Source organism: Argiope bruennichi, chromosome 6 (genome assembly GCF_947563725.1).
Source record: "Argiope bruennichi chromosome 6, qqArgBrue1.1, whole genome shotgun sequence".
Classification (NCBI taxonomy): Eukaryota; Metazoa; Arthropoda; class Arachnida; order Araneae; family Araneidae; genus Argiope; species Argiope bruennichi.
In genome coordinates this window covers 132,466,816-132,480,644 of record NC_079156.1, presented here as the reverse complement: position 1 = coordinate 132,480,644, position 13,829 = coordinate 132,466,816, and the positions used below count along the sequence as shown (strand labels likewise).

The following is a 13,829-nucleotide window of genomic DNA, read 5'->3' as shown; positions in this document are numbered from 1 at the left end:
GGCTTTTTAACGTTAATGAATAATAAGATAAGTTATTTAGACATTCAAGAAGAAATAAATATTGTATAACATATTAAAGACAAAATTTAAATCTTGTCCAAATGTTCTAATTTATTTAAAAAATACTTTTTGCTTCAATAGTTACTTGTTTAATGTTTCATGAGTTTGGTATTTGTAAAATAGTTTGAATCAGAGCAAAATATTTATTAAAAATACAAAAAGATAAATGGAATTTCAAGCAGAAATGAAGCAAGATAGATATCTTCACAGATACTAACATAATAAAGGTAATTAAAGTAAACAAATTATATGTAAAGGCCATAGTTACATCATTCAAAATAATTACCTGACTATTTTGAAAACAGAATAATTTGGCAAGTGATGACAACTATTAAGAATATTCTTACAAAAGTCTAATATGTTAAGTCAGCAATTTTTTCCTGTATGCTCTTTATATATACCAAATGTCACGACTTCAATATTATGTTTCCAGAAGCTATCAGTTTTGAAAAATATCTGAAAATAAAATGAAAATATTCCTATTCACTATCTTAAGCAATAGAATCTCACAAACAAGTATAAGCAGTGGTATTTTTCCATATTATTAACTGAATATCTGTATATTCATAATAAATTATCTGGCCCTGTTTAGCAACTTTTGTGAAATTTTCATGATATTTTTTAGCATTCAAGTGGCTAATTAATTTATTATTTAAATAAATTATATTAATCTTCATTTTGTTAATTTAGACTTGGCTCATTGCTATCACTTGATATCTTTATTAATTAAAACTTTTTAAGAAGCATGAATACAATTATCAGTTGTTTACATTAGGAATAAAATAGTTTATAATTAAAACTAGTCATTAGTAGAATAAACATAAACTGACACATATATAAGGAGATATATTTACAACTATTCATAAAATTTTGCAACTTTTTTTCTGTATATGCATTTGTAGTCTTTATGGCTGTATAAGAATTTTATTTGTTTATTTAAAATAGAGGACTAGATACATATATCCTAGATCTTGTGCATTTTCTTTATTGTGTTACAATCAATTTCTTTTAACCATAAGTATAATTTTATAATTAAAAGTATGAGATTCACTTTTTAATTTGAAAACCTAAATACTCTTAATGCTTTTAAACATTACTGATGATATAAAATTTAAATTAATTAAGATTATTAACAATCTGTGTATTTTACTTTTTTTAATTTGTTGTTCTTTTATTTTGAGTTTATGCTTGTGTCTTCTCTGTAGGTCAACATGAGAATCATTGCCAAGCACATGAGTTCCAGTGTGAAAGTGGGCATTGCATCAACGCAACTTTCCGTTGTGATCATTTCGAAGATTGTGCAGATAATTCTGATGAAGTAGATTGTGGTGAGTTGTTTTGACTTTTTGAACAAATTTATGGTATTTATTATTCTTATTATTTGTTCAGGTTTTTTTCCCACAAATCATGTCTGAATATTTGTTATCTATTTTTTTTTTTTTCACTATCTCAAGACTAATAAAATTGCTAAAACAGTGTTCTACATTGCATTTTTGTAGACTATGGTCCTTGCAGTTTTGGGGCTTGTTCGCAGTTATGTGTAGCCAAGAAAAAAGATGCTTACCATTGCAGCTGTGTATCTGGATATCATCCTGTACCAGGAGAAAAGGGATCCTGCCATGCTGAAGGTACAATTGGAGATCTTAAATAAAAAATAAAAAGGACCATTTAACATTTTATAGTTCAGATTTTAATCATTAATTTAAAAAAAAATATCTAATGGGTCGTGAAGTTTAAAATGATTTTTCTCCTTGTTTATACAAACACACTCCATCATCATTAGTTGTTTAGCAAGATTAAATTATGTCTGTGCCATGTTATCATTTCCCCTCTCACCATATTTGGTATCAAAAAAATTACATGAACACTTTAATGCTTTGTCTATATGGTACAACCTGAGATTAAAGCTTGCAGCATTTATGCCACCTTACTCTTCACCTGGTTGCTACACCTCTGCACATACAATTGTAATGTTGTAATTTTATAATTGGAAACATGATTCATAATTCCACCTGTTTCCTATTTCCATTATTTTTTTTTAAATCTTCTTTCTTCTGTTTTTATTTTGTAATTTCTGGCTTCAAATTTCAAGCCTCTAAAAATTGGAACGAATGCCAAGGTAACAAATAGTTTATCACAGATACTGTTGTAAACTCTGCATAACATTGTTATTTATATGTTAAAAGGGATTCCATGTAAAAATAATATTTTTAATTTCTTTTAATTCCTACAATGTTTACTGTTTTATGAACCAATAATTGCTATATATAAATTTCTGGAATATCAAATTCTAATTAAATAACAAATTTTGCAAGATAATTCTTGCACTTAATAGACAATCTCCAAACGTATATATATTTTACTTACTCAGGTTTTCTCAGTAACCAATAGCATTATAATAAATAATATTAGAATGCTGTTCGGGAAATGTTATGTAATAAGTATTTTTTCTCTCCAGAATAAATGAAATGAAAGTATTAATATATGATTGAATATGGTATATGATTTTTTTTTTCTTTTTTTGTCATCTGGATAAAAGAGATTAAGTACTTGGGTCTCATTAATGTTTTTAATTTTTAAAGTCAATGTTAGTATCCTGTAATTTTTTTCATATTTAAAAAAAATATTTAATATATGTTTATATTCCTATCAAAATTATAAAATCGATACAATTTAAATCAAATCTGTATATTTTATAGCATTTAATTACATCAGGATAATTTCTAATTTTAACCACATTTCAGGAGATGAAGCTGTGATATTTTTAGCAAGTGAGAATGAATTGAGACAGATCAATCCATATAAGCCAATGGCACAAGATTTAAATGATGTTCTGGATCCAGAAATCAACGAAAATCGCATTGACTCTATTGATATCTTATATAGAGACAATGAAGTCATACTGTTTTGGGTGAGCATCCATGACAAAGCCATTTATAGGTACCGATACAATCGGCTGAAAGGAAATAACTCTGTTAGCCACAGGGTGAAGAGAGAAGACAGTCCAGTGTTGGTTGTAAGTATTTATTTAGCTCTTTTAAAATCTGTATTTATTAATGGCCCTCCATCCCATCAGTTATCATGTCCATTGCCATTTGTAACACTGAGTGGAGTTAAATAATATTCCTGTTCTTTTGATCTGTACCATCCTTATCAGGTTAAAATCTGTTAAGGACAACTGTGACAGATTCTTTTTTTAATGTTTAAATTGACTTATTTATCACTTTGCTAATAAATTTAAGCATTAATAAATAGTAAAGATTAATGAGTTGAGATCTGTAATTTTTAGTGATCATTTTTGCTGATTCATTATATTCTCCCTTTATGGACCAAATTGAAGTTTCTTGCTAGTATTTCCTTTTGACATTTTTAAAAAAATTGATATTCCTTTTTTTTTTCTTCCCCTTTCATTTTTTAACATTAAGTGCTTGCATTTATTTTGTCATACGATATTTGGGTTCAAACCCTGTAATTGTCAAGATCAATCGTCTGTAAGGCCCGCAGAGTAATATGTTCAAATAATAGCAGTGAAAAATGCATGTGACTGGTGGTTGTAAAATGTTGCAGGTCAAGAAGACTTCTTAAAAACACATACTTTTATTTCTTGCGACAAACAAACATTTAATACATTATAAAATATCACATATTACACCGACACAGACTACGAGCACAAGTGAAAAAAAAAAAAGAAACTGAATCTACGTCTAAGTATGCGCACACGAGTGCTTTCGCTCTTATATAGAGTGAAAAAACATTGGGAGCATCATTTTATTTCATGTTATAAATCGTTGCGAACGGGGTAATTCAACTCGCAGTGTTCGCAATCCCATTACTCACACCGAATCATCAACAGTTTGTGTACACGCATTCGGATGGAAAGAAAAACCCAATATGAAACGAGCATCCTATTTTTGCTGACATATTTCAATCAGCAACATCTATTGGTAAACATGCAAAATATCTATATAAACGACAATGGTTTTTTGTTTTACCATTTTACTATTACTGTATTATTATCATTTTGAAGTTTTCCATTTAGTATTATTGAATTATTCAGTGTATAGAGACCTCAATCATGGAACACTCCAAATTACTTTTTCGATATTTGTTGTTGTTGTTGTTTGAAGAAATCTGCCATCGGAGCCCATCAGACTCTTTTAGAAACTTATGGTGATGCTACTCCATCATATCTCGGTTGTCGATTTTGGTTTCAATGATTTAAGAATGGTGATTTCTATGTCAGTTAATGGCTGGAGGACCAAAAAAATTCGAAGACAATCATGTGCAAACCTTATTGGATTAAAATGGGGAAAAGTTGTAGAAAATGATGGAATATATTTTGATTGATATATATTGTACCAATTTTTCTCAGTAAATGCCTTTATAAAGTGAAAAAATTATTAAAATACTTACAAGCACCTAATATATCCTTATTTGTTACAATCTGATTTCATAGAGTTTTCATTTGAGTATTCATTTATATTACAAATAGAGATCCGTTTGCAAAAAAACTAAATTTCTAATGTTGTTATATACTTCCATCTAAAATGCACTACAAATAATATACTTTTTTTATTTCATAAGCACTGTGCCTATGTGCATGGTTTTTCCTATTACAACTTTTGTTAGCTAACTGTGATAATTGAATCTGAGATATTTTTAACTGAATAACAGCCCATCTAAATGGGCACATCTTCTGGTCAATAGATATTAATTGCAAGAGGTATAATGGGATGATGTTAATTTCATAATTATTCTTGGTTACTCTATTAACTATGTAGTTAATGGAATACCCAGATTTGTAAGGATAATAGCTTGACAACTAATAAAATAAATTAGCAATTTTTTTTACTTTTCTCATGAAGAAGAACGAAACATTAAGACACAATTGGTAATTAAGAGAGCACTTCTGGCTTTAAAAAAAAAAAAAAAAGGTTTTAAAAATTGTAGTAAAGTACCAGTTCATCAGTTGACGTCTTGAAATGTATTTAATTTACTAAGGGAGACAAAATGTATTACCATAAGTATTTTCTTTCCTGTTTCAAATCTTTCCTGTTTCTGTAGATTTTATGAGTATAATCAAAAATAATTTTTGTGTTCTTCTATTCTCTTTCTTTAGTTGCTTATATATTCTAAGTTATTTATATATTCAGTATTATAAATTCATTTCTTGTTTACTTTTTCTACCTGCTGAAAAAGTAACAAATAGAAATTTTTAAACGAGAAGCACCAAATATAAGGATCAATTTGTCAACTTTGTTCATAAAAATAGATAAAAGACATTATGGTTAAAGTAAAAGTATATGATATCATTAAATAAATTAGGTTTTTATTTTTTTTAAACTAAATGCAGTTAGTGAGACTTTTTTTCTGCTAAAAGCAATTTCATTCAGTTATTCCAATTTGAAATTATATATATAAACATTTGTTCGTGTTTCAGAAATCCTGAACTATATTCTTGATTCAAGACAATTATAATCTTCAGGTGTTTTTTCCTACTCTTTCTACCATGAATCATCATTCTCTTTTGATACCTTATGAAAATAATGTATCAAAAGGGAAAATAATGTATTTTATTTTAACAATGTAATTTCAAGAAGCTTTTTGGTTCCTTATTTCCCTAATGTCATGTTTTGACATTCCGTTGATCTGATTCAGTCTGTAATTTATTATATTTCTTATTTTTTACATTTTCTTTTTCAGGTGGATGATTTAGTGGAACCAAAGAGCATTGCAGTTGATTGGGTGAATAACCACATCTACTGGGTAGATTCTGGAACTGACACTATTTCTCTTGCTACTTTAGATGGAACTCTGCGACAGACCATTATCTCCACTAGTCTAGACCAACCCAATGATATTGTTGTAGACCCAGAAGCAGGGTAAGAAATATATATGTAATAATATTTTTAAATCGAATTTAAACTTAATTTATTTCCTAATTTCTATCTTAATTCAGCCCATATTAACTTCATTTTTTAAAAAAAATTTCTCCTATTTCCTGATCCAATTCCACCTTTTTTTTATTTAATTAATGCTACAGAACCTCTGTAAAAATGCTTAAATCAGCGATTTTTACGCTGTGAGTAAAGGAATAAAAATCTGTCATTCTACACAAATTCTTTTTAAATGTACCTATTTTCCCCGGACCTAAATCAACACTTGTAAAGATATCATTATGAGAATCTCATGGTATATAATCATCAGGAAAAATATTTCTGTCACTCTTTTCGCTCTTTTGTGGATTGACGTGCCTCATCACTTCGTGTTTGTACTTAAATTATGCCTCCCGGCGTGGAATAAAAAGGAAGTTTAAAAATTCAAAATGTCTTTTCTCTCTGATCACGAAAGTGCTTCAAAAATATGTGTTTTACATTATATATATTTGCTGGAATATTACTCTTGCAACATTTTTATATGCTTTCACACAAAATAAAGTAAGTTGATGTCTATATTATGCAACTTGTAATTATTATTGAGCGTTGCCATCACTAAAAGTACTCTGAAAAGTAATGAAAATAATTTTATGTCCTGAAGAACTATCGGTCTATTTTTATTTTATGATTAGGAAATTTTTCTCCATTATACCATTAATTACCAACTATGAGATTAAATTTGAAATTTAAAAAAATTGTTATGTGTTCATATGGAAGCAGTATTATGATGCATTCTTGCTAAATTTTTTAAGTTAGTTACTATACAATAAGAAAAATTTGAAGTAATAATATCATAGTTTATTTTTACTTTTTCAAACTAAAATATTACCATTTTTTAAAAATTTTAATATTATTTTTGATAACAAAAAAAAAGAATTTTCAATTGTGCATGCATGCATACATGTTATTTCACTTTAGTAAAGGTTTTGAATATAATTTTTCCACCTTCTTAGTTATATTTACTGGACTGCATATGCCAAGATTGAAAAAGCTCAGTTGGATGGCAGTGAGCGGCAAATCATTGTGAGCAAGAATGTCATCTGGCCCACTGGTATTGCTGTTGATCAGCCTGCCAAAAGAATCTATTGGGCAGATCCTAAAGCTTTGCGAGTTGAATCTGCTGATTTAGATGGAAGGCATCGGCATTTGGTGAAAGCATTCACAATAGGTAATGACAAATAATTCTTCATTAATTTAAATCTTTCAAGTATACTATGCTAAATATGTTTTTCTATTGTTATTGATGAATCACGTGCAATCTAGGTAGTTTTGATATTTTGATCTATAAGATCTTACTTTGATAAATCTAAATAAATGAGATTGATATTAATGTGAATATAATAATGCATTATTGCATGCAAATCAAAAACATCTCTATTTCTTTGACTTCACTGCTCACACAAGTTAGGGACTTATTTTTAAGTCTTCAAATCGTACTTTTATACTTAGTAGATCATCCTCAGTTTGTGTGACTTTTGTTTTATAGTCTGTGCAATCTTACTATAATCATGTTAGATAATTCAAGTTTACAGGAAATTTAGTAAAGCGAAAGCGAAAATATGCTATTTATACTTCATCCTTCCTGTTAATCATTTATTTTACTTTTTTGTCTTTGATTTTATTGTGTACCTCTACTCCAGTTTTACAATATCTTATGTTCCCAGCACAATTTTAGAACATCTCGAATTGAAGGTAAGAAAATTGGCTTATCAAGGTGGCATAAAAAAATATATCATCTGGTTTAAAACAAATAAATTCAAATGAAAACATTCTTGCATAGCATGATTACAATTTTACATTTTATTATTCATTTTTTTTTTCAGAGGATGAAAAGCCTTATAAAATTGATGTTTTTGAGGATTATATATATATGACTACAACTCCTAGCAATGCTGTTGTCCGACTAGATAAATTTGGAAATGGAAACTTGACTTACCTTGTGTATGGTTTAAATAAAGCTAATGACATAGTTCTTGTGCAAGAAAATCGACAAATGAATTGTAAGTACTTAATCAAATCAGTTTTATAGTATTCTGAATTATATTCAGAATACTATATTATTAGTTTTTATAAATATTAGTCAAGTAATAATTTAAAAAAAATTTTAGTTAACCAATTTTATAAAAATTACATTCTTTAAGTAAACATAGGTTCCTCACATGCAAGCAAGGGAACCGCACACAGACTGAAGAAAAACTCTGAAAATACTCTTTTTCTGGTGTCAGGGGTTTCCAGAATGTTCTCTTAAGGCAGAGATCTGTCATCCCATCCGGTGATGCATTACAGTTCTGGTACTACAGACTCCCCCCTCTGGCTTTGCTGTCGTCCCGACAAGGAGCCAGCAAGAGAAGTTTATAAAGTTCAGTTTTTTGGGGGGGGCAACCTCTTCTACGCAGAAGATGTACAGGCTGACTATTGGCGTGAGACTCAAGGCATGGGCACAAAGCTGAAGAATGGTATGTTCTTCAGTGGTATGTTAAGTGGGACATTTGGGTTGTTGGGGTTTGCAACTTCGTAACTGGTCAAGGAGCGTTGGGTCATTATGATGTAAGGTCCATCACGTCGTGGTGTAAACTTTGCAGATTTTTTATTTGCTTCGTTGCTCTTCTAATAAGTAGTTACCCATACTCGGTCTCCAGGTGCATAATACACAGCATTTCTGTGCTTCTTGTCCGCATATTCTTTCCGTTGATCTTGCTTCTTCTCCACAGGGGTCCTTAATAGTCCAGAGGGTTTCTGATTTTCAGCTTTATACCTACTACATACGAGGTATTTCTTGACATAATCTGAGATAAAGGATCTCATTCCCATTCAGTAATATCTTTTGAAATGGTTTTGACACAAAACAGCTCCTAAGGCTTAGGCTGACGCATCAGTTCTGAGGATGAACGGTTTGTTCTCGTTTAATTGTTTTAGAACTGGTGGTGAAATCAGACTTTTCTTCAAGGTATCAAAATTATTTTGCTCTTCCGAACTCCAGGCCCAGGTAGCTAGTTTTCTGGTTAGAGTACTTAAAGGTTTTGCGACACCAGCAAAGTTGGGATTAAAACGTCTATACCAACCGCAGGTTTGAAGAGAAGACTGAATCTGCTTCACATTCTTTGGTGGAGGAATGTCCATAATGGCTAACACTTTGACTGGATCAACTTCAATGTCAGATCTCGTGATGAGATGTTCAAGGTATTTAACCTTCTGATACATGAAGTGACACTTTTCTCGATTTGCTTGTAGCTTAAACTGCTTAAGTCTTTTGAAGACTAGGCACAAATCTTCAAGATATTGTTCAAAAGTGGAAGACATTATGATAATGTCATCAAGATAAACCAACGTATTAACCTTGAGTCCATTTCGGAAAAGGTCGATTAGTCTCTGAAAGGTTGCTGAAGCTGTTTTCAAGCCGAAAGGCATACGAGTGAGTCTATAAACTCCAAATGGACAGACGAAAGCAGTTTTGTCCATATCAAGGGTATACATCTTAACTTGATGATATTCTGCCTTCAAATCAATGGCGGACATGTATTTAGTCTCTGAAGTTTTATGCAACAAATCATCCATTCTTGGCAATGGATAAGGATCAGATTTTGTGACTGCATTTAATTTTCTATAGTCCACGCATAACCTGAATTCTCCATTTGGCTTAGGAATTAACACCTCTGGGGAAACATATGGGGAGTCGCATTCTTCTATAATTCCAAAGTCAAGGAGAGATTTGAGTTCTTTTTTAAGTATCTCTTGTCGAGCAGATGACATGCGATAAGGTGTTGTTGCAACTGGAGGTGCATTTCCTGTATCGATTCGATGTTCAATGTACGGCGTTGGTTCTCCCTCTGGATTAAAGGTATCCTGATATTCCATCAACAATTGGTTCAAACGGGACAGTTGGCCGAGCCTTCTCCTTCCTATTCTCTAAGACGGCAATTCTGTAGTTGAATAATTTCACTAATCTGAGTTGTAGACAAGTCGTTAGGCGAGGTATCGGGTTCTTGACAGGCAATTGATTTGGTCTCGTCTCTTACAGGGTCAACTGGTAAGGGAAACTCAGGGTCTGGTACAGTTTCTACAGGGCATAGAAGGCTAGCTGGTATATCTTCTCGAAAAAGGATCTTCCTCGTTTGATCTCCATAAAAATGCCAGATTTTTTGCTTCAGGTTAAGTACTATTCCAGCCTTTCCAAGAAAGTCGGTCCCGAGCAAGGTTCTGTTTCCTTTCGCTTTTGGCAGAGCTAGAAGGCCAATATAAGAACTTTCGTTTCAATTTTAAACGTCACCGGGGCAGTGCAAGCTGCTTCTTTGGTTTGAGAACCTTTCGCCAAAGTCATAATGATGCTAGTTGGCCGAAAGGCCACATCTTTCTTTAACAAACAGGAATACAGAAATTCTCCATCATCTGTTTTTGAAGTGCCGGTATCGGCACAGGCTCTTAACATTTAATCCTGCAATGTTTACATCCAGCATAGCTAATGGAGAACTGGTTGCTTGGAGAGTCAGAAAGTTGAGAGCCAGCCTGTCTCTTTGTTCTGATGGAGAGCAAGTGGGACATTTAACTTTGATGTATCCAGGTCGGGAACAACCATAACAATAGATTGCAGGTCCCGTTTCTTGGTTTTCCAATTTCTCCTGATGTCTTGTTTTCTGAGGCCACTTCTTGGCAGTAGACGATAGATCCTTCCTTAGGTTTTGACGAACCATTTTGTAGTTGTCCAATTTCTGTGCCAGTTCTTTGGACGATGTAAGGTGCGTCCATTCATTCAGGAAGTGTTCCCGCACCTCTGGAGGTACTCTATGTTTCAGTTGATCGGTGACTATCAAATCGTCGAACGTCTTTATTTCTAGGTCAGTGATCCATCCATAAAAATAATTCCTTATTTCATAAGTGAAGTTCCTTATTTCATAAGTGAGCCTGTCGTTCAAAGAGAATGAGATAAAGACTGATGTTGTTGCTAGGATCGAATCGATGGATCAGGGTTTGTAGATCCCACTTGGGTCTTGAAACCAACGGTTCTGAACTTGACCCTGTACTCGTCTGTGATAGATTTGTATTGTGCTCCAATCTTAACTTCTTTTACTCGAACTCCATCTCATCCTTGCGTTTACTTTCCTCTTCTGTTTCGGCCCTTGCTCTTACTTTTCATCTTCGACTCTTGTCTTTCGCTCCTCTGTGATGGCGAGAAGAAGTTTTTTAACATATTCCTCCTCATAGTTAACAGATTTCAAAATGACATCATTCAAAGTAACCTTCGTCTCTTTGCTACCCAGAGTCTCACCCAACTCTGTAGCCAATGTGATCAGGTCTTCATGTGTTGCTCTGGCTAGAAAAGCCATGTTGTTTAATGTTCAGTTTAATACGTGAGTCTTTCACAAATGCTCTCAAAATCTTTTTTTAAGAGTTCCTTACATAAAAATTTTGGAACATTACATTAAATTTTGCAAATAAATTTATCAATTAAATATTTCAAATTGCTAACACCTGAAAATGAACCTTTTGACTTGAATAAAACGTTCACTACTAGTTTATATAATGATAGAATTGGTAATTAAATTGGCATTCACAAATGAATTAAACTAAATTCTAATTAATTACATCGTCATGATTCTACTCACTTAATTACTCACAATTAAACATATTGTCAACAACAATATTTAGTAGCGATCATAATTTTATCCAAATACATATCACCAATTTCTTTCATTTATTTAAATTTTCAAAGTAGATAAAGTTAAATATATCTTAAACAACTCACTTTATATTAACCATTAATTATTTTCTACGACTAAACTCAAATAGTAATCAAAATTTAATTCAAGTAGATTTCACTAGCTATTCAGAATTTATAAAATAAATCTTATTTAGAGTAAATAAATATAATTACATTAATCAATCTCATTCAGATTATCAAGTAGATATAACTCAACACCATAAATCACATCAAATTATCATTCAACATAGGCATACAGTAATCATAATTTATCTTAAGAACATTTCATAAATTTTCCAAATTTATTTTCGAATACAATTATTTGTTAACTAGCCGCCTTTGAAGACCAACCGGTTCATAAATTTTAATAATTAAATATTTTACGCAATTCCAACTTTAATAGATTCTTCAGCAAAATATTTTAAAGCAAATTTTGATAGTCATATAATTCACTCATAATACTATAAAGGCCTTCATGACGTACATGTATCTCTCTACGTACATGACGCAATATGTACCTCCCTAATTTTCTGTTAGCTCCCGTAGAATTTATGTTTTAAATTAAAGTGGAAATGATTAATCTGCAATTAATATAAGAACATTTTGTATTGAAACAAAGCAATTTTTTTTTTTTTTAAATATTAGTACTGAAAACAGAGTCGCTAAGTATTTAAGCCTTATGGGCACTAAAGAATATCTTTCTTAATTTATGTAATATTTCAAGAAGTTTTTGACAAAATTTTCTCAGATTCACCATGAACATATCGATTAATTAACAATGTTTTATTTTAAATGCATCAGACATTAAGAAAATAAACAGAATCGTTTGAAATAATCGTTCGAAAACATGTTAAGCCTTCAAAACCAAGTCCGTATCCGTTAAAAAGAGAATTGTCAACAATCGGACCACAATGCGCATGCGTGAATTTTCAACGCCAATTATGGTAACGCAAAAGCGTGAATTTTCTATGCTAGTTGGGGTAACGCTACGTGGATTAGAAATATTCAATTTCCTTTATTCTGCTTTAGTTTAAATCAAAAGTACTTCAGAAATAACTGAAAGATCGATTAATTAACAATGTTTAATTTTCAGTGCATCAAACACTAAGAAAATAAACAGAATCATTTGAAATAATCTTCCGAAAATATGTTAAGCCTAACCTCGTTAGCGTGGGAAAAAACTGAAGCCTACTCATTTGGCGGTGGGAAAATGATTTTTTTGGCCGGAAAGTTAGTTTTTAATTAATTATTAAAATTCTAATTAAAAATTCAAAAAAAGGGACCACAGGTACACATTCCCTACCTCCAAGGTATGCATGTACCACATTTGGTAGCTGTAGGTCGAACGGTCTGGCCTGTAGAGCGCGAATACACACACACATTGAGCTTTATTATAAGTATAGATAAAATTTAAACTTAATATTAACAATTTAATTATAGTTGCCAAGATTCATGAACATAAACCACATTAAAGTGTAGCTGAATCTCAAAATTCCAATGTTTGTCAATAGAAGAGTTACAACATTTATAGTGGCAACTTCGGAACATCCATTATCTTGGAATATTAGAAATGAAAGCAATTGCATTGCATATGAAGTACAAAAAAAAAAAAATTTAAAACACTTGCTTTATTCAAAATTATTTTTTTTTCTTTTCTTAAAATAACAATATATAAACTTAAAAATAATCAAAGCATAAATTCAAAATTCTACTTATTCATTTCCTGTTAAGAGAACACATGAACATACCAATATCAGAAATGAAAGTAATTGCATTGCATACGAAGTTCAAAATTTTGCAAACACTCGATTAATTCAAAATTAGTATTTTTTGCAAAATAACAATTTATAAAATTGTAGTGAAAGCTTATAAGCCAGTTAACAGCAACACTACCCGAGCAATTGATTTTGTATCGTGGTCGTGTTACTGGACTGCGAACCACAATGTCTCAGGTTCTATCCTCGCTCATCACAAATTTGCTACATTGGTGACCTCGGACAAAGAACCTTCAACCTTCGTACAGCTGTTGTGGCGCCATCTACCCACAGCAAAACTAAAAGTTGTCAGACTCACTTGACGTAGCATCAGCATCAGCAACCACTCACCCACACACGCACGCCATAGCGCTTGGCGCTACT

The 13,829-nt window shown here is 31.4% G+C and overlaps 1 protein-coding gene across 5 annotated transcripts in view; it reads left to right on the top strand.

The window, feature by feature from the left end:
• Nucleotides 1-13,829, top strand: part of LOC129972445 (low-density lipoprotein receptor-related protein 1-like) — a 199,773-nt gene that overhangs the window by 155,412 nt on the left and 30,532 nt on the right. For all 5 annotated transcript variants that reach the window (XM_056086584.1, XM_056086586.1, XM_056086587.1 and 2 more), the window contains exons 73-78: nucleotides 1,266-1,388; nucleotides 1,560-1,688; nucleotides 2,805-3,076; nucleotides 5,764-5,942; nucleotides 6,950-7,164; nucleotides 7,820-7,996. In XM_056086584.1, coding sequence (XP_055942559.1) covers nucleotides 1,266-1,388; nucleotides 1,560-1,688; nucleotides 2,805-3,076; nucleotides 5,764-5,942; nucleotides 6,950-7,164; nucleotides 7,820-7,996 — 1,095 coding nt within the window. The remainder of the gene's footprint in view (nucleotides 1-1,265; nucleotides 1,389-1,559; nucleotides 1,689-2,804; nucleotides 3,077-5,763; nucleotides 5,943-6,949; nucleotides 7,165-7,819; nucleotides 7,997-13,829) is intronic.